The sequence below is a fragment of the Vigna umbellata genome, chromosome 8, assembly GCF_029865625.1.
Source record: "Vigna umbellata cultivar VRB3 chromosome 8, Vumbellata_1.0, whole genome shotgun sequence".
Taxonomy (NCBI): domain Eukaryota; kingdom Viridiplantae; phylum Streptophyta; class Magnoliopsida; order Fabales; family Fabaceae; genus Vigna; species Vigna umbellata.
The window spans coordinates 29,835,108-29,857,155 of NC_142172.1; the positions used below are offsets into that span (position 1 = coordinate 29,835,108).

Sequence of the window (22,048 nt, forward strand, 5' to 3'; positions counted from 1 at the left end):
TCTATTTTCATATTATTTCTACATTCCATAGAGTGTTAAACCTCCAGGGTTGATTTTACTCTAATTTCTTAATTGGATTATGAGGTTAGATGAATAAATATATTTGTTCTTTTGATTCTTGTTGTGATTTAATTTTATCTATGTCTTTTGCTTCTTAATCAAGTAAAAGTAATGATTTTTACATTATAGCAAGTAAGCATGGTGTTAAATCTACATAACATATCAATCATATGAGTCCAAAGGTTTTTAATTTTAATTGAGAATTTACTTTGACTAAATTTGGAAATTTTTATGTGATTGAATGGGTTTTTGCTACCAATTGAGAATGTACTTTGGTTAACAGTGAGAATGCGAACAAATTAATTGAGAATTTACATTGATTAACTTAAAAATCTAAGTTTGAAAATGGAGTTAAATCAATCTATTTTATTTGGTTAATAGTGATTAACTTAACAATAATCTTTAGATAACCAATGATGAATCCTATTTTGAAAAATGAGTTAAATCAATCTATTTTATTTATAATTGTTTTTATCTTTTTAAATCTTTTTATAAATTTCCTTCTATCTTTTGTTATTCTTTTTCTTTAATCTTTTATTTTCTTTTAATTACTTCTATTATTCTTTTTGACTAACCCATTTTGCATAGTTTTTATAAGAGCTAATTTCTAATAAATCAATTTCGTGTTTGAAAGACGACTTATGGTTGAATTTATCATTTCTATTTTGTTGGCTACTATATTAGCAATACTAAAGTTACTATAGTTTAATAATATTAATTTGATCGCGTCAACGACAACATTATCACATACTAAAGTTTAGAAATAAATTCTTCTCTATTTTTCTTTAATTTAGAGTTAGCAACATAAGAGGTATTTACTGATTTGAAGTCATAATATTCCAACTTCCTAAAAGGTTTCTCGATGTATTGCTCTTTGGATAGTAATATACTATCTCACTTTCTTATGACTCTAACTTTTAAAAACACATTTTTGTTTGCACAAAATGTGTATGGGAACCTTAAAGTCTACTACCCGTTTGCTGACATTAGTTATAATTCTTATTTGCGAAATGACTGCAACAATCATATTTCCTCCTTCAATTATATTTGTCTAAGGAAGATTGTCATTCTTCAATATATGTCTGCACTGAGGTGCGAGATGGCTTAACTTTTCATAGGCAAAGTAAGTTTCCTTCTTCTTAAAGTTAGGGTTAGACCGATTGGAATAGGAATATTTAAATTTGTTTTTTTTCTTGTGATTAGGTTTTATATTATACCTATTTCGAAGCTGACTTTTGTCTTATACCATATTTGCCTTAGCAAATAATGCTTTAGTCCTTACTACGACACATTATATGTTGTCTTTCTTGCGAAATAGAATATGATATCATTTTTGAATGAGGTTATGAACAATCATAAACCTTTTACCATACGTAACTTTTACAATTGAAAGTTTGTGAGAAACTTGACTCAATTGTTATCACAAGAAGTTTCTAACAATAATGTAATAAAATAAATTATAAGAAATTAAAAATAAAACATATAGAAAATTGAATTAAGACCAATAGTATAAAAGCATAAGAGAAAATCATAGATGAATTAAAGAAAGAGATAGTTAATCAAATGTAACAAGACAAAAATAAAAATAATTAGAAAACAAATAACATTACAAAATATCATAATAGAAAATCGAAAAATTTCATCACATTTTCTACTATATTTCTTTTGTTTATTCTGATATTTCTTAATTGAGTTTTTGTTATTCAACCTTTTCGTTAAATTTTGCTCCATCATCTTGTTTTCTTATATCAACCCTGCTAAGAAGTATTTTATAATTAATATACAACAATACTGAAACAATAAAAATAACTTATTGTTAGTTTTATTAATCATAAAATTTATTAATAAAAATAGAAAAACAAAGTGAAAAAAGAAAGAAATATGTCAAAAAAATTAAATGACAAAAAATCAATTAAAAAATAAAAAAAAATTAAATATCTAATAAATAAAACAAATTAATTAAAAATTCCAAATTTAAGATAAATTTAAAATTTAACTAACCAATAAAAATCATACAATTATAACATGATACAAAAGTGCAATTAATATGTTTAATTGAAGATTGAGGTTAACTATCAATCGGACCGGTACCTTTAAAACTTAAAAAGCGTTACTTCTTCTCTACTTATTATTATTATTATTATTATTTATTTTATGTAAAAGAAGGTTCCTTCATTCGAGGAGACGATGCTCCACCCGATACGATGTGGGTACCACCTTAACCTTTGTCTTCCATCTACCATTCATTTTCGCTACACATTTTTCTTTCTTATTTTATACAAAAAAAATATTAACACACACGTAAGACAGAAAACGACAACCAACGAAAGATCCACAATAATTGGAGGCAATGCAATGCAACCAACAACAAATCGTGGAATAAGACTTTGAAAACTAATTTTCATCGACCTAGTCTTCTTCTTAATTTCCAAACACCAACTTATTCAAATTTTCTTCTCCTCATTCAAATCTCGTGTTTCCCATTAGGCAAAGGAATTTCGAACCATAGTTGCCAATTCTTTATTAATAATGCTTTGCTGAATTAATCAGAATTGAAACGGTACTAGCTGTAATGTGGTTAAAGGAAGCGATAATGAGATGCCAGCCACCCATTGTGAATGCAATAATGTATATTTAATTCGCATTCATATATTCTCAACATTAGTTATCGACTAGAAGAGTCTTCGTTTAACGATCATTATATCATTCTTTAATGTAAATTTTGTGGACTTTTAAGTATTACATGTTTTCATTTTTAGTCCTTATATATAACTTTGTAAATTTTTATAAGTTACATTTTTTTTTACTTTTACTTAAATAAAAAATCTTATAATAAATCCATAATATCACTACTATTTTTATTTAGTTGTTAATAAAAATTAATATTTTATCCTGTGATACTCTGATTTTTTTAATGTTATGTTTAGGATTATAACTTCACTTACGGGTTATCTCATCACGACTTAAGTTAAAGTTTAATCAATTTTGAATTACTTTTTGATAAGTAATTTCGATTTATCTGTGTCGGTGAATTGAGTGATTGACTGATATATTATTCTTTTATTTTGTTTTATATATTTATTATAATACAATTAACATGAGCATACTCATACTTTTTTATAGTAACTATTAAAAAATACTAATTAAAAATTAAAGTGTCAATCTACATAATTTGATAAATAAATAAATTAAATATATGAACTATTTAAATATTATTTAACAAGTATTTAAAGAGATTAAATTACCAACCTACATAATAAAAAATAATAAATAATGATAATAAAAACTTATAAGATTTTAATATTTATGTATGAATTTAATGACTTCACCAAGTGTATGACTCCTATAAGATGTTTTTTTAATCACTTTATATTTTTTTTTTATATGTAATGTTAATATTTATTATTTTTTCATAAACTCATAAGATTTCTTTAATGATTGGGAATATTTGTTATAAGAGTATTTTCTTTTTAAAATTCACATACCTAAATGTCCCTTGTTGCTTTTTGAGGAACACATTTTCATTGCTTCTACGTCACTTCCTTTGATTCATTCTACAGAGATAGTGCAAGGTCGCGCATCCTTTGTGGACGGTGCCAAAGAATGTCACTTTTTTTTTTCTAGTTGTTATTGAATAAGGAATAAAGGAATGTCACATTTATTAAATTTGTTGAAGAGGTCACATTGCTTTCAAAAGAAATCAATTTACACCACCAAATATTAAACAAAATATTTAGAAAAATTATTTACTTACTAAATTGAGCTAATAAAACTTGTAATTATAAAATAAAGCAATTATGGCATGACAAATCAATCTAAGATCATTATAACATTATATCAAATATCAAGTTATTAGGTATCGATTGTCATGAACATATGTAGACAAATGAACTACTTTTAGTTTAAAGATGAATATATAGATCACATATCGCTAATAAGCAGATGAACAGGTAGCCAGGGTGATAATCTAATTCAACTCAAAGATAGGGAATTAATAGGCATTTAGTTTTTTTTTTTAAAGTATATATTTGCTCTGAGTATAGTTGTAATTTATGTTTTATTTCTAAAATATTTCTCCAGACTTTTCATCTTTGTGATATTTATAGTTTTAGTTTTGATTTTTATTAATTTAATAATATACCTTTAATATTGGAATATATATATATATATATATATATATATATATATATATATATATATATATATAGAGAGAGAGAGAGAGAGAGAGAGAGAGAGAGAGAGACTTACATTTACTATAAAATGAGTAAATTTTTGCTTTATCCTATGTGAAAAAAAACATGGTTCATTTAAAATTAAAAGTTACCACTTCTAATATACAACTCTAAGTAATTTTTTATATTTAAACAAAAATAGTAAATTTAATGATCATGTCATATTGATTTTGTAATATAATTTCTACACATGCTACCTCACAAGATCTTTTAAGATAGGTAAAATAAACGTCGTTCATATATTTTAACATATTAGAACAAAAACAATAATTTAAAATTTGAAGAAGATAAATCAAAGAAAAATATTTTACATAAACAAAACTAATTCACATATTTCATAAGGGTTACGAATAATAATTTTAAATTTAATAGAGATAAAAACAAAGAAGTTTTCATAAAAATAAAAATAAAAACTCTTTAATGTTTTAAAAGACTACAAAAATATCTAAGGATTACTTTTATTTTATATTTTTGTTTATTTTAAAGTATATTCCTTCGTCTTATAATTGTTGCAAAAGAAAAACTAAAATTGTTTTTAATAAAATAAAAAATTATAAAAGTTGAGTCCTTCTTATTTATAAGGATGATTTCAAAAAGATAGTTTAAAATTATAAGTTATGTTTTGTAGAAATTAGAATTTAATTATTTGGTTATTAGGTTTTAAATTCTAGTTATTTTTTTAACTCTTTTTCTATCTATATTCTCTTTATACTCTATTTGAGTTTTTCAAATTGTTTGTCATATTTTTCTCAAACACATCTCATTAAGTATGAGGTGACTCAATCATTTGACTTCTTTTATGGTTCTATTTATAAGTAACATATGATTCCATGGGTTAATTAGCTGAGATTGTTGTTATTCTCATAGGTATAAGTCTTGAACAATGTTTTATTTGATTAGGTAGTGTATCATAAGATTGTCACGTAAAGGGAGTTAGTTTAATTAAGACTATAAGATTGATAGTAATTAACCTGAATTATAACTTGGTCTATAAAACTATCAGCTGGCATATATTTTTTTTTTTTGTATAACCCTTGGTCATGACTTGTGTACTTTGGTGTTTGACATTAAATCTACATTTATACACTAGCTATTATTGTTGCATAAGAATTGCATTATTAGCAATCATATACATTAGTTTAACTGCTTACATTTCTTAGTTTTAACTAGTCACTTTAGAATTTAAAGTAGTTTCAATGTGTAGATTCTATTTTCAATTTAGTTCACTATTATAGACTTGTACGAACTCTTTTGTACTAAAAAAAAAGTATTATCAATGATTAAAATTTGTCAGAAACATCAAAAATCTATTTTTGACAAATTAAAATTCATTAATAAAAATGTAGTCAATAACATTTATCGATAAAAATTTATATCCGTTGATAATTATTAAAGGGAAAATCTATCGATAAACACATATTAGATGAGTCTAACAATACATATTAGATAAATTTAACAATACTTTGTAAATTACTTATCAGTGCACTAATTAAACACGTTTAGTACACATTAGACTAGTTTGTTCATACACTAATTTGTATTTTTAGCGAATCTACTCTACACATTTCTACATATTTTTTATAATTTTAGAGAGTCTACATTCCTTTTTTTTTACATGCTTCAACAATATTTTTACAAACAATTATTAGTTATACTTTTATAAACATATTAACTTTCTAAACTATTATATAATTTTTCATTTTATATTCAAATGTAGTTATAAACTTAAAAATATTTATTATTTTTTTCTTCAACCTTTAAATCTTTTATAATAAACACAGAAACAAACATTATTAACTCAAACACATTTAAAACTAGTTTTGTACTGAAAACTCTTAGAAAGCTATTGCTAAATTTTTTTCAACAACTACAAAAATAAATACATTTATGTGTTAATAGTTCAAGTCTAATTTTATACTATTTTCACACTCTAGTGTATGAAACAAAACTAATTTCTTACAGATTGCGAAACATAATTAAATTGAAATGTCTTTATTCCTAATAAAAGTTAGTTTGACTTTTGATCTATAGTTTTTTTCTTTATCTTTTAATCTTTAGTTTGCTTTACTCTCCTAAATAGTTTATTTTTCTAGTGTGTAAATAATTTATTTTTATTTCTTATCAAATATTTTCCAAAGCGGCTACTTTAAAATTAAAAAAGTTATGAAAACAAAAAAAAAATATAAAGATTAAAAATATCAATGACCAAAATAGATTTTTAGGGGACCTAAAGTAAAGCAAGTTATTTTAGAGACAAAAAATTAAATATGACCTAAAGTTAAGCAATTTATTTTTAAATTTAATTGTTTTTATTTTAAATTTAACTATTTTTACAAATTAAATAAATAAAAATAATTTACAAAATAAATTAAAATTATTTACAATTAAATTTTAAAAGTTGTTAATATTTATTTCTATTTTGTAATTTCATCATTTTTTATTATAAAAAATGAATACACACAGTTAATTATAATAATTATTTAAATATTTTAGTTCTACCGTTATTTCTGAAATAGGATTTATTATATCACATTATTAATGTAAAAGTAATAAAACTCGGAAGATTAGAAAAGTGAATGGTGTAGACCACGGCACCTGATCCCCCAATCGCCGTGGGCGAATATCCGTTTAGTTAACTGTAACAAACTTCTTTGCTGTCAGAAGACAACGTAGCGTAGGTAAAGGGCTCATATTGCACCGCACGACCGTTAGGAACGCCGTCTTAGTCAACGTGGGTCCACATCACGTACACGGCAGACCCAGTCAGCATTTGATTTAGCATTAGCCGCGAACGCGATTTTGCAGTCCCAACAGAATATACGGATAACGGGTAAGGAATGCTTATCCATGCTGAGTAGGAAATAACCTAATCCTTTTTAACCCACAATTAATGTTTAATATAGAAGTTAGTTAAATAAGAGTATATGTTAAAAATTTAAGATGAATTAAAAATATTTATTACAGATAATTAATATCGAATCTCTTCTATAGTTTTTAGTGAAAAACTTAACAATATAAATATCAACACGAAGTTTCATTTTAGATAATAACTTTTTTGTTCTTTTGAGTTTTTAATTTTCTACCATGGTAAAATATTTCCATTCTTAAAGTAATCTAAGAATTGGATTGGTGATATAGAATTTATATCTCAATTAAATTATACTTCCTTAAAAAGATAAATTAAAACAAAAAGAAAAGCTAACTTCATTTAAATTTTAATTATAAAATTTTAAATCACATTCGCTCCGAATTATTAAAATATAAAACTCATTTTTTTAATTAAATGTTACCAACGTTCTTTTGTATTGCATGTTCTTTCTAATTTAAGAACGCGAATATCTAAGCATCATCAAACACTGTAATTAATCTGGGTAATAGTTATTATTATAATTGAGAAAAGTCTTAAATTTTAATAGTTTTTTACTAATTTTTGTTTAAATTTCATTACAGTATTATTATTGGGCACCTTACCTAACAGATATTCTTTGATTCTTTCTCCCGATTCTTTTTATTTTCTTTTCTTCGATATTTGTAATTGATTATGAAAAGTTGGAGTGGCTAAGTCTGTGTTTGTGAAACAGCAGAGAGAGCGGGAACGCGTTGCGTAGACATCACATCCTCCTCCTCTACATAAGCGCCCTCGCATCCCATTCTTTGCACACTCAACAAGCATTCACCATTCTCAAACATCTTCATTTTTCCTTCAGATCTATTTTTCCTTCACAACCTTCATTTCCTTCGTTTTTCTCTTCACCCAACTTCCTTCATTTCTCGGTGAGTTCCTCGTATCTCTCTTTCCACACCTCCGTCATTAGGGTTTCACCGTCGTTTCCCACCTTCCGTGGTTGCTGAAATGTTTTATTTTCGAAATTACTTGTTAATCTGTTAGGATTCTGAATGACTACTACACACGGTTTCGTAGAGTCCACGTTTCTGATCTTCGGTTGATTTTTTTTAAAAGAATGATTTGTGTGGTAATTTGTACTGTTACTATTGGCTCAGATCCGTGGCCGTTTTGGCTTTTCCCTGCCGGTGTGTGTTGTTCCTGCTATGCCGTTTAGCTTGTAACGGCAGGGAGAAGCAAAACGGCTTCTGAATCGGAAAAAGTTCAGTGAGCTATGCGAAAACTTTTTTTTTCTGAGGTGTCAATGCGCGTGACTGAAATGAAATCGTGATGAACGTCGATGATTTTGGAAGAAGTGATTTTCTCTTCTGTTGGTGAGATTGGAAAAGTGAGAACTAGTTGTCTCTGAATATCACATTTGAAAAAAAAATGTTCTGCGAATTCTCTCCGTAGTTAACGCATGAAATGGATTGATTGTTGACTTTTTTTTGGTATTAATTTTCGGAGACTGTTCTCTGGGTGATTCTTGAAATGTCAAAGGTCAAATTTGGGATTTTAATGGTTGGTAAGTTGTGTAAAATACCATCTAATGACAAAAAATAATGTTTATTATTTCATTTCAGGCTGAAGAAATGGCTCCACCGATTGAGACCCCAAACAAGGTTTCCGGCTATCAGCACACCCCACACCCTCCTCTTAACGAGAGGATTCTTTCATCCTTGACCCGGAGGACTGTTGCTGCACACCCATGGCATGATCTTGAGATAGGTAAGCAATATCGTTCTAAAATTGTGATTGTGGTTTTAATCCTAACGCATTTCTCCTTTGCTTTTATTTTCCGTACTAACTGTGTTTTCCCCACAATGCAGGACCCGAAGCTCCAAAGATCTTCAACTGTGTAAGTATATGAACTAAGAGACTTGCAATTCTAAACATTAACAAAATGTTTAGTCTACTAATAGATGTTATGCACAGATATAATTGCATGCTTGTTTGATGAGACTAACTGCCCATTCCTAAAAGAAGTAGGAAGCAATGTTTGTGTGTATAAAAAGAAATTCAAATAGGTATCAAGCACCCAAACATTGGTATTGGACATCTTATGGTAAGAAAATGCAAGTATTGGTGGTTTATAGGCCGATGGTTGGACAGGAAACATATTGGATAATTCTAATTCCATTTCCGTCTCGGCTTGCTGTCTTATTAATGGAAATAGCCACTAATAACTGATTTGCTGGAAGGCCATTATTTGATTATTTGTACGGGATCCTGACGGAATTTGTTTACCCGTGTACTAAGGTTTAAGCAAACCGGCATTGTAAGACTATTGGTTGTGAAGTGGAAGTATTTGGCCCTGTATTATATTGTTTTTGCTTTCTTTGACTTTGTCTTGTTTGTCTTTGATGCTATAGAATGACAAATCGAAGCTTTTCCTAATTTGTGTACGTCCTATTATAATGTTTTACTAATCAACATATCATGATACGAGTTTAAATTGTTATGATATTTTATTTTTCTCTAAAGGGCATCAGACAAGGTATTCATTAAGTACTTAGATTTGAATATTATGAACTATGGCTGAATCATGCAGGTGGTCGAAATTGGAAAAGGAAGCAAGGTGAAATATGAACTTGACAAAAAAACTGGACTTATCAAGGTAATCGTGGTTGTCTAGCGTTTTCTTCTCTTGTTGCATTCGTTGCTTCAGGGCATTGCTGAACCTGCATTTTTGTGCAGGTTGATCGTATACTTTATTCGTCAGTTGTCTATCCTCACAACTATGGGTTTATCCCTCGTACTATTTGTGAGGACAGTGACCCCATGGATGTCCTGGTTATTATGCAGGTAATTGCATCTTGCTCATAATGTCTACTTCTTAACGGTGTGTAAGCATGTAATTATGAGAATTTCTCACTGATTCACTTAGTTACAAATTACATCGTACTTTGAAAAAGTTTCCTCCCCATTTGGACCGCACTTTTTCAATGTTTTTCCGTAAGAGTTCTTGCACTTGGCAAATTTACTAAACTGATTTTTAAAATAGCAATATTTTTTAAAATGGATTCTGTAACATGTGAACTATTTTCGTTCCACTGCTGCAATAACAAATACACATGTTGGTGGTTAAAGTAACGAGGTCAATATTTTAAGTAAATTCTCTTCAATGGAGTTTCTTTAATTTGTTTGATTCCATTGTCTTACAAAGGGATCTTTATCATTTTAAAAGTTAGTCTTAGTCCAAAATATAGCTAGCTCAAGGTGATCTTAAAGTGGGAACCTGGGTAAAATTATTCTATATATCTATTATAATACAATTCCAGAACACATCTGTTGTAATAATTCGTGGAGAAGACCAGGAAATACTTTATCATGTTTTACTCTGGCTTTCTCTTAAACCAATATGAGAATGAATGAATTGGTCTTCCAAGTCCAAGGACTTCGTATTGCATGATTGAGTATCATCCTACATTTTTAAATCCTTAGTTTAGCAATAAGTTATTATGCACACCTTTGTTTAATGTTTTTACTGCTTCTGTGGTACTAAGCATTGGTTGTACTTGGTTGCACAGGAGCCGGTTCTTCCAGGTTGCTTTCTTCGGGCCAAAGCTATTGGACTCATGCCTATGATCGACCAGGTATATCAGACACTCCCCTTTTCCTCATAGCAAGAGTCTTTGTCTTTCGATTACTGAACAACCACTATTCTGATGAAATTCAGGGTGAGAAAGATGACAAGATAATTGCTGTATGTGCTGATGATCCCGAGTATCGTCATTACAATGATATCAAGGACCTTCCTCCCCACCGTTTAGCTGAAATCCGTCGCTTTTTTGAAGATTGTATCCTTTCCAAATATTTCAAAACGTTTGTTCAGTACTTCTTATATGTTAGCATCTATATGTGTGTGTGTCTATATATATATATATATCGAAATGCAAAAGTATCATTTAGCGTCCATGTGTCAAACTCTTTTCTGTTTCCCTTCATAAAGGAATTATAGACAAGAAGAATGAAAACAAGGAAGTTGCAGTAAACGACTTTCTTCCTGCCTCATCTGCCTATGAAGCGATCAAGCATTCCATGTAAGCAATACCAATCTGATATTATCAATAAACCGTTTTGACATCAGTTCTGATACTCCTTTTGAAATAATATTTTAATAAAATTATGAAATATTTGTATGGTTTTAATATATTACTTATTTATTCATGTGCTAAAATGGTATGGAGGCTTATAATGTTTTTTTTTGTGTGTGTGAAGGACTTTGTACGCAGACTACGTTGTGGAGAGCTTGAGGCGGTAGTGTCGATGCTTTTGGCACCTTGTTTGGCTGTGAAGACTGATACTATAATTACGATTATGACGAAATCAAAAGTTTTCTATCCTTGTCGCGTGTGCATTGGTCTCAGGGCAGGCAACATGCAATTCTATACATGTTCTTAATTTTGAGTGAATGATTTTTTCATTTATTAATATCAAAGTTTTATATTATATATTTGGACCATAATCTTACATCTTATAAAGGATTTCTGCAACACCTATTGTGCCTCGCTTTATGTGCTTATTTTCATTGGTTCTCCCAGAAAATTCGCGTAGAATAAAAAGGATAAAAATTATTTGATTGCTTATCACGCAAATATGGAGAAATTGGCTTGTGTTAATGTTCTCGATAGACACCCTTAAGCTTGCAAAGCGGGATGTTTATATTACCATGACAGATATTCATTCAAGTAATATTTATTTCTTGTGATCCATTGGACACTCTACACGTTTGACAGGTGCATTTGAGCATGCTACTGCAGAGTTTTTCGCGATCAATAGGAAAACGGTATAGCAAGACAATTTTATTCTATACACAAGAACATTGATCAATACATAAATAAAAAAAACTGAATGATAGGAAGCAAGGACCCAAGGGCTAGCCAGCATATGCATATAGATTTTTTGGTTACTTCAAATGTTGATTATCTTTCCTATATAATAAAAATTGATCATTTTTATTTTTCCATTTTTGCAAAGGCAACAAGTCATGCAACCAACAAAAAGCAAGCGATTACCTTTAGAATATAATCCAAATACTTGAACAATATGTATTTAAGATGTATGTATTACATTTTCATTTCTTATTGCCAATTGAATCATAGAATTAAAAAGATTCTATTGACATGAAAATTAAGCAGTTTCCCTCATTTAATAATAAAATCAAGCAAATCAAAAAGAATTTTCAATTGGAATTCTATTAATTTAAACGACATTTTTCTATGTATAAACGTTTGCTTTATTTCCTATCTATTTTAAGCTAAGTTGAACCCAGCTAGAGTTGGAAAGAAATTTATTGTAGCTTTCAAGTGAATTTAAGTTTGAGGGGAATTTTGGCTTTATAACTTATTTTGGACAAAACGTATTAAATATGTTTCTATGTTTAATGAAAACTGAAAATTAGTTTGAGTGTTGCAACTGAAATCTAAACATACCCAAGTTTTATTCATGTTCAAATTAAAGTTAAACGAATTAAAAAATATTTACACTTAGGAAATATTTCTTTTAGTCTCAATTCAAGTATTAGAATGGACAATTTGATATTAAAAATAGTAAAGTTAATTGTATGATGTTAAACAAAACAAAATTGAAATTAATTAGAAGGATACGATGCATCAAAGTTGGTTAAGCAAGGCAGAAGGGGAATCCGATTCAAAAGGGAGAGGTGATGTACGTTGGTTCAAGTGCTAGGCTTTGTTTTTTGAAAAATAATTTGCGTAGAGAAAATAAAAATAATGTTTATAGAAAATATGATGTCATAAGAAAAAAAAGTATAATGTTTGGGATTATATCATCACTCTCGTTTTTAATTGAGCTTAGTGGCTTGAAGAGATTCTATTTGTGGGAGGAGCTTACTTCCTTTGTTTGCTGAATCCATGGATAAAAATGACGGCCACTTTTATTAGTACACTAAACTCTGAACGGTAGTCATGTAGAAGCTCATACCAACAATCACAAACTTTGCCAAAGAAGGAAGAAATGGTAAAACCTCAACTAAATGCATTCACAAGTATTTAATAAAGTTTTCAAACGCTGAACTACCAGGCATGGTCAAACAATTCTCTTTTCAAGAATCTCTCCTTGCATGGCCACTGCAGAGGACAGATCTCTGTCATGGGCAGTCTAAAGCAAAGGCCAGTTTGGACTTTTCCTCTACTTTTTCACAGAACAGCAAGAGACTCCATGGACTTGTTCCTCGCATTTCCCCACTCTCACTTCCTCACAAATGAACAAATATAAACAAGAAAAGCTTCAAATCCATCATCCTCACACATATACAAACAAACTTTAAGGTGACCTATTGACCCACATATCAATTAGTTTTAAAAACAAAGTGTTCAACCCGAACCACCACATATTAAAAATTAAACAAGCAGACTCATTTAATTTTTTAAAAAATTACAGTTTTTTAATGTGTTTTCTTCAAGCTTAGTATATAAACTGGAATCTTGTTCTTAACTACTAGATTAACCACGAAAAAAAAAAATCCTCAAAAAAGCGAATAAAATCCAGCATGCATCAGTCAAGATCCACGGGGCAACATTTGACAAAGTAACAAAATGGCGCAATTGATCAAATTTTGGATTTAAGCCTAAGCAAAACAGATGGCACGTTGCAGATGAGGAACGAATCAGTTTAAGTTCAGTATGTCATCAGTCAGAGGCCAGATGGTGGCTAGACATGCAACTCTGCAAGTGCTTGCATACTTTACATTTGGAGACGGGCTACACATCACAGATGATGGCTGGGGACCAAGATCCTCTGCAATTTTTCAACGATCTGCATCAATCTCATCCATTAAAATCCTTACATTTTTAAACTAACAAAATTTGGGAATTTTTTTATTGAGATAGTGAGTGTGAAAGCTATCGTCACTTAAATTTAGTGCTTTTCTGTTAATAAGTTTCAGAACGACATCAGTTTAGACTTGTAAGTATAACATGAAACACAGATATGGGTTACCACAAATTACTTTAGAACACAAACAAAAGGAATTAAGCTGAGAAGGAAAGAAGATTTCTTAATACAGAACCGATAAGCAAACCACAGCATTCAAGCTCAAGAAAGATTGACGAAAACACACAATGACAGGGTGGGGCAGCGAAGGGGTAACTGTAATTCGAACTCCATATTAGTAAGGGACCACCATATAGAAAAAAAAAACCATTGATACTTAAGCACTTAGCAGATTGTGAAGCACACTCTACTCTAAGATAATTTGGATAAAGCTCTCAAAGAACACTTATAGAAGAAATAAAATAAATCAAACTTCTCTTAAGTGAAGCACCTCCAACCATAGTTCATACTTTTCCTACTTGCTATGGCTATCATAGATTCATGATGAAAATAAGCTAGTATGTACTTCAAAAATAATAGACAAAGAAGGTGACAGTCATGAAGACCAAAAGAAATTAGTGAATTATGATTATGACAGTCCATGTAAACATTGTTGAAGCTCTACGATGGGGCCACAAGAAGCAGCCCCAAAATGTGTTTCTCCTTCGGGTGTAGGAGATGAAATATCAAATATCAATTGAAATTGTAGAATTAAAAAGACTTGCATATAAGAGGTAACGAAGCAATTTAAGAAACATTTGCGGTTTCTTTTGGTTGAGAACACTTGCACTCGTCTTGGTGTGGTACGTGTATCATATTAGCAAGAAAACACTGAACACTTCTTCAAAAGTCAAATAAAATATATAAAAGATTCAAAGCCAGATGGTAAAGTTGAAGGTTGTGTGCGTCATCCCAAAGTTGCCATGATTTGGGGTCCAGCTGACAAGATGTAACAAGCAATCCACTTTGTGGGATGGACAATACCAGATTCAGTTTCATAATAGAATAACTAGTCCAATTGTTATCATTTTATTCCAGTATATTCTCGAATAAATCTTGTGTTCTCAAAAAATGACTAATGGATTTTAAGAAAATGCTTCATACTTGAGTCAGGACTTTTTTGTTTCTTCGGCATCAATATGTCTCCAGGGGTTGAGAGCTTCTCTAATTGCCTGAGCATCCGGGGAATTCTCCCAGGCACGCTTTTCTGACTCCAAAACAGTTACTTTGTCATCTGTACAAATAGAAGGCAAGGAAAAATTGAAACAAAATCATACTTTTATAAAGTCAAAATCCTTTGGTGAAAACAATCATGGGGGTTATCGCAATACCTTAGAAAACAATTATTAAATTCTCTACATATGCAAAATATCGTGTTTAGTGGGCAACTTGGCCAAGACAAATAACGTGAAAGACGTGTATAACAGAGTACACGATATTTTCGGAATTTCATTTTCATTGGAAGACCATGATGATGGTCCGCGAAAAACATCACTACATTAGAATGCAAGATACTAATCTAGCAAACCAAAATCAATAATCAGCTAGTACTAGACAACTCAAAAGGCCATATCTTTTTCTTTTTCTTTTTTAATCCTTAATATGTTTACTAGAGGAGTATTCAAATCCACGACCTATCCCACTCTTCATTCCATTTTTAATACCAAACCAACCTTATAGCTCTTCACTCAAAAGGTCATATCATATTAACCAGAATGAAAATTTTATTAAAAATTTTAGAAACCCACTTCAACAACAGCATTAAATGGAAAATCAAGAAAAGGGTAATGCAGGGCAAGAGAGGTTAGAGAACAAGAGAGGAAAGTTCTCACACAGAAGCCAGTTTTGATCATGAACACCTCCATAGAAGCCCCAACCAAAGCAGATACAAACCCAATCTTCAAGTACCAATCAAGAAACTTCATTTTCAACTGAACGAAATGGAAACAATGATTATTGAAGTTAAAATATGAATACGCAACTGGTTAATTGCAAATTCAACACCACTTCTAATATAACACAGCTGCAAGAAATAGTTAAAGTTATAGCACACTGTTCAAGTATAAACTTATTGTGAAAGACTACAATCTCAACTAATGTATGATTGGATTAACATTTTTATCATCTAGAAGCATTTGAAATAACTACAGCCAGATAAGGAGCAAATTGAAGGAAGCAGAGGACACGTTGAGATTCTGAAAAATCTAACACATTAAACACTGGAGTTGATATCAACAACAGATTTTTCACCAAAAGACAAGCGAATAGACAGTTGCCCAAGATCCAAACACATGATTATTACCTAAATTGTACACTGCTCAATGTTGATTATCAGATCGACATTGAATTCAACTCAAACTCGACCCTAAAGAAAATAATCACTAACTTCAGGAAATGGTTTAAAATCAGAGAGAGAACACAGTGCACTCATATTCCCATGTTTTCGAGATTTTCCGACAAAAACATCAAATTGCAGGGAGCTTCAGTTCAGTTCTCTCTTATTCATCCTCTGATGTTACCCAAAAACCTGAAGATAATACAGAGAGAGAACTAACCATGTTAAACCACAATATTACTCCAAGCAATATTACTATACCATAGTACCCGTTCAACATGTTTAAATCTGACAGCAGTAACATCCAAACACCACACTACCTCCCTTCCTATTCTAACCATAATAAGAACGAGCACTATCCACTTATACCATCAGCATTCAAACTGTCTCATTACAGAACATAATACCATTAACAATCCATGTACCGCTTCAGATATGATTTCCTAATTTGACCAATGGTTTAACTAAGTCCCTGCACTTTTTAATTTTCATTACCCTACCATACAAATCATATAGCATCAAAACCCGAACACCAAAATGCATGCAAACATATGTAATAAATGGCAAAAAGTAAGTTCATAACCTGTACAAGTTCACAGCCACCACTGGAATCAATTAAACTTAAACTTGAGTCAGAATCAGCAAGTACAGATTAGTCTAAAACGAAGGTCTCATCACATCACATGGCAATTCAGCATTTACAGATTTACTGCATCTAATTTCAAGTGTAAATTTAAACAGATATGGTCAGTTGAACCAATTAAACATGCAACGTCACAAACCCGCAATATTTATACAGGATCAGAGTACATCCCCTAACAATAGCTTATATAGACCATCCATTAAGAAATCCAGCAATCCAAAGAGAGTCGAGTGACCGTTAAAACTGATTGTTACAGAGCATATCTCAAAATTCTAATTTTTAGCAACACAGCTTCCAATCACCGTGTAATAAACCAATGTAGTCAAACACCGAACAAGATCATACATTTTCTGGCTCGAAACAATTGAACAACACCACATTATATCACAATTAATCCCCAAAGACATGCGAACGGCAAAACTCACATCGGCAAATAATAAAACAACAGAAATCATCATTATCAGGTATCTCAGCACACAAAGACAGAGTTAACTTCCCATACCTGGATTGAGCATTTGATGCTCTCCTTTCTCTCGCTCTCGCGCCTCAAACCTCTCTCCCTCTCGTAACCTAGGGTTCACAAATGGGCAAATAAAAAAAAATAACGAACGGGTGAAGGAAAATTAGAGATTCTCTTCCAACTCGTACCCCAGAACATAGCAAACAGCCTTACCACTACGTCAACTCACGAGTTTTAGTTATAATGCTATTTAATAAGTATTTAATTTATACACTGACTCATTATAAAAAATAAAACATTTATAAAAATAATTCCAGCATTATTTGCACCATTTAGGATTTAGGATTTGAACGTGTAATCTTTAACATTCACAACAAACTCTTACCAATTAAGTTATACAACAATACCTATACTTATGTTTCATATTCTTCATATTTTAAAAAAAATATTTTATTAAGAAACTTATAAACATTATCAGATTGATTTTCCGAATCTTACACTATCGGGATAGGATGAAAACAATCGTGGGGATAGTGTCTACCCTAACCTGATTCGACAAAAAAATTTTCACTATTTTCACTGTCTGAAAAAATACCTGTTTGAATATTTTAAAACTCACGGATACTCACATATATTCGCAAATATTTTAAAAAATATATTTTTATAAATTATTAAAATAAAATTATAAAAAATATATAAAATATATTTTAATTAAATTTAATCATATAAAATATAAATTAATATTAATTTTAATTAAATTTAACTTAATAAAATATAAATTAAATTTTTATTTTTATTTTTATTTTTTACGAGTACGGATAGTATAATACCCATACATCACTTGTAAGGGCCTCGTTTTTCTTAAAGGGGTGGGGAGCATTAAATGCTGGGAGACACTAGCTGACATAGAGGGAGGTAGGTTTTGTCTTATTTGGAAAAATGGGGAGCTTGGATGTTGAAAAACTGCAGCAAAAGGGGAGCAAACGTCCGGATTTTACTCTCTTTGCTGGCACCTTTCAAAAGCTGGAGACGTGGGAGATAAAAGGGGGTGTTGGGTTCTGAAATGGGAGAGAAGTTCTTGCTGCAAAGTTTGTGAAAGAGGTGAAGCTTAGAGTGTTGGAATTGCTTGGTGCTGCAAGTCTTGGAGAAGATAGATCCAAAGATTTTACAAAGGAAGTCTTCAAGAGGTAAGGGGAGCTAGATCTTTTGTTTGATTGATGATATATGTTGTGTTTGATGCAAATCTGGGAAGGAAGGGATGAAAAATTTGGATTTCTGGGTTTTCTGGAAATCTGGTACGATTCTGCAGAATTCTGCAGATCGCGCGTTCGTCCAATTTGGCTCCAAATTGGACGTTCGTCCAAATGGATCGACCAATTAGTGGTCGGCCAAAATAACCTGAGCGTTCGGTTCTGTGTTAACGAGCGTTCGTTCGTTTACAGTGATATATTAGACGTTCGTCCCATCTGTATACAGGAATTAGTAATTTAGACGTTCGTCCTCAAAATTGTATTCTGATGAAGTAATCCCGAACGTTCGGTCTTGGTATATTAGTGTGAACGTTCGTTCTTATATTGGTAAAATTAAATTTCAATCCTGAGCGTTCGTCCCTAAATCAGTAATTACAGAGAGTGATCTTGAGCGTTCGGTATTGGATATTAGCGATTGAAGTCGTTCGTCCTTGATATGGATTCTTAGGTTTCAAATTTAAAGGTTCGGTTTTAGTGAATTAATGAGCGTTTGGCCTTGTTTCTGTCTGTGTAAATAGTAAGCGTTCGGTCTTGTCTAGGTTAATCTTTGATCGCTCGTCAAAGTGTTGAAATTGGTGTCGGTAGTTAAGCGTGCGACCTGATTAATTGATCTTGAGCGTTCGGCCGTTTAATTCTGATTGTGAGCGTTCGGCCTTCATCTAAATCTGATTGTGAGCGTTCGTCTTATTTAGTATTATAAGTTGGAATTTTAGTCGTTCGGCCTTGGTATGATTATGATGTGAGCGTTCGGCTTTTTACTGTTGTGATTATGAACGTTCGACATTGAGTAGTATTCTTAGGTTAATTCTTGAACGTTCGGCCTATGGTTGTGATGTGAGCGTTCGGTATTGGAGTATTAGAAATCATAGCGTTCGGATCAATATTCCTTGGAGTGGATTAAGCACCGCACGGTCAGAATGGATTTAATAGCGTTCGTTTTAGATATTCAATATTAGCGTTCGACCTATTGAATCTTATAGCGTTCGTCCAATTATCATAGTAGCTCGACCTATTGAATCTTATAGCGTTCGCATAGTAGCGTTCGGCCTTTTGGTAATAGCGTTCGTTCTAGGTATTAATTTAAGCGTTCGGCCTAATGGTGTCATCAGTGAAATAGCGTTCGGCCTGTTAAGAAATAGCGTTCGTCCTAAGTATCAATCAGCGTTCGGCCAATAGTGTTGAATCCAATATGACGTTCGGTTTTAGCGTTCGGCCTAGTGATTCAGCGTTCGGCTTTAGCGTTCGTCCAAGTTGTGTTAATACTCTGAGCGTTCGTTCAATTGGCACAGTGCGCTCGGTTTATAACGCTCGGTGAATAGTGTTCGCCCATCCAATGGTCAGCAAATGGTGATGGGTTTTAAGTTCATTTCTCTTGAATTGAATTATGTGCAAAATGTTTGGAAAAGATATATTGTGATGGGATTTATGTGAATGTATGAAATACGTTGGATTTAATGTGATATTATGGAGGTATCTGGTTATTCATGACTTGGGTTAAGGTTTAAAGTAACAGTATGATTCATGAACGTAATTCCATGATCCTCAAGGAGAGGATACATGGTGGTGTTTTGGGGTTGTATAGAATGATTACATGGTAGCTCAGTTTTGGGGGTCATCCTGAATCTCCAATGGTCTTTCTTCTCATGTAGAGAGGATTGAACATGTGGTGAGGAGTAGCAGGAGGTCCTAGTCTTGGATGCTTCCATATGATCCAAGGTGAGTGATAACGGATTAACCTCGTGATTGTGGCCGGGCGGGAGTGCCCAAAAGTTTCACCAGGCGGTAGTGCCAGGGCGGGAGTGCCCAAAGTTTCACAAGGCGGTAGTGCCAGGGCGGGAGTGCCCAAATTTCATAAAGCCACCACGAGTGCAAGACCCGCCATAGCTCGGTAATCATTCTAGTCCGGACGAGTCGGGGTATAAAGTAACAAGTCTCGTGATGTCAGTTTACTATGTTTGGATGAATGTTTACATGTCATGGGAGTGTGTGAAATATGGATCAATGATTATGCTTTAATTGTTCTTGATTGCATGAATTAACTGTGTTGTATGTATAACATGCTTTTATATCTAGCTCACCCTTGCATTGTTTGTGTTATGTGCTGTTTGGGTATGTTTCTTTGGCGATGATCATCCACTTGGATGGGAGCAGATGACGGAGAGGATACTTTGGAAGCAGCCCTTGATGGAGACGGAAGTGCTGCAGCTTAGATTAGCTAGTATTATTTCGAAATTCTTAATGTTTGGAAGAACTCGTGTGCGTTTTAAGTTTTAAATTCTCCGTGATTTTCATGGAGAAATTCTAATACTCTTGTTGTCAATTCCGTACTATTATGAGGATGACTGTAATCCTTAAATTACTCTTGACTGCTTTCCTATATTATGCATGATGACGTCTTTATTATATATGAATGATGTATATAATTGGGATGTCACATCACCCGTTTATATGCGGGTATTAAAATATTTGCTACCCGCAACTCGCGGATAATAAATATTCGTGGATATAAACTATTCGTCATGAATTTTATTTATAGATATATGTAAACGCGGATTTTTTTTCATTTTTAATCGGAAGTGCAGGAATAATGAAGATTGGACAATGAAAGAAGAATTAAAAAAACTTGAAGGTTTTTTCATGCGTAAAAAATAAGTAACATAACTAAAAAAAACTAAGTAACATAACTTTAAAAAACTAAGATATTACATTATCTCGAGCAATTAGTCCTAATAATAAGATATTAGGAAAAAAGATATTATTTTACCGAGTTCTAATATACTACATATTCTTTTAACATCTCTCACAATTCTTTTATCAACAATAAAACAAATATATATATATATATATATATATATATATATATATATATATATATATATATATATATATATATATATATATGGGTTTTGCTTGTTTTTCAGTTGGTACATTTTAGCAATGTGTACCGGTAGACAAAAATATCCTTATATACCATGGATTCTAAGTTTTAACGTTAAGAGTATTTTAATAATTTTCATTCTCAAAACTAAAAAAAAAAAAAAAGAAACCCCCCAAACCCTTACACCTCTCTCATTCCTCTCAACCCTTTCTCTTTCATCTTTCTCACTCCAATCTTTTCTCTGTCATCCCTATTGTAACTCCAATTGAAAACATCAAAAACACTTACCGTTAAATAATCTTACAAAAAAATGATTTTATAATGAGTTTTGATCTTATAATTTTTGTCTTATCTAAATTTATCCAATTTTCACAAGTATAAAGGAATTGGTAATTGACCTGGAAAAAAAAAATCAGAAATACTTGTTGTTAAACAATTTCTTACAAAAAATGATTTTATAATGAGTTTT

General features: G+C 31.2%; 2 protein-coding genes and 1 long non-coding RNA gene across 5 annotated transcripts; 2 read left to right on the forward strand and 1 right to left on the reverse strand.

Moving 5' to 3' along the window:
* Window positions 1-7,843: 7,843 nt before the first annotated feature.
* On the forward strand, window positions 7,844-11,674 carry LOC124839789 (soluble inorganic pyrophosphatase 4). The gene is made up of 9 exons (XM_047315714.2): window positions 7,844-8,066; window positions 8,760-8,904; window positions 9,006-9,034; window positions 9,728-9,793; window positions 9,874-9,981; window positions 10,707-10,772; window positions 10,856-10,976; window positions 11,138-11,219; window positions 11,398-11,674. The coding sequence occupies exons 2-9, from the start codon at window positions 8,769-8,771 to the stop codon at window positions 11,438-11,440; spliced, it is 651 nt and encodes a 216-aa protein (XP_047171670.1). The 5' UTR covers window positions 7,844-8,066; window positions 8,760-8,768; the 3' UTR covers window positions 11,441-11,674.
* Window positions 11,675-13,575: 1,901 nt separating this feature from the next.
* Window positions 13,576-17,696, reverse strand: LOC124839790 (uncharacterized). Of its 3 annotated transcripts, XM_088095836.1 has the most exons (5): window positions 17,494-17,693; window positions 16,316-16,540; window positions 15,848-15,944; window positions 15,118-15,247; window positions 13,576-13,956 (listed from the first exon to the last, which is right to left on the reverse strand). In XM_088095836.1, exons 3-4 carry the CDS (start codon window positions 15,936-15,938, stop codon window positions 15,123-15,125), a joined length of 216 nt encoding a protein of 71 aa, XP_087951962.1. In that variant the 5' UTR covers window positions 15,939-15,944; window positions 16,316-16,540; window positions 17,494-17,693; the 3' UTR covers window positions 13,576-13,956; window positions 15,118-15,122. The 3 variants fall into 3 exon arrangements, with proteins under 3 accessions (XP_087951962.1, XP_087951963.1, XP_087951961.1); XM_088095837.1 differs by lacking the exon at window positions 16,316-16,540 and having other exon boundaries at window positions 13,576-13,938; window positions 17,494-17,696; XM_088095835.1 differs by lacking the exon at window positions 16,316-16,540 and having other exon boundaries at window positions 17,494-17,687.
* Window positions 17,697-18,490: 794 nt separating this feature from the next.
* LOC148194434 (uncharacterized) lies at window positions 18,491-21,106 on the forward strand. Its single transcript, XR_015781423.1, has 2 exons — window positions 18,491-18,638; window positions 20,853-21,106. It is a non-coding gene; the product is annotated as an uncharacterized LOC148194434 (long non-coding RNA).
* Window positions 21,107-22,048: the final 942 nt, after the last annotated feature.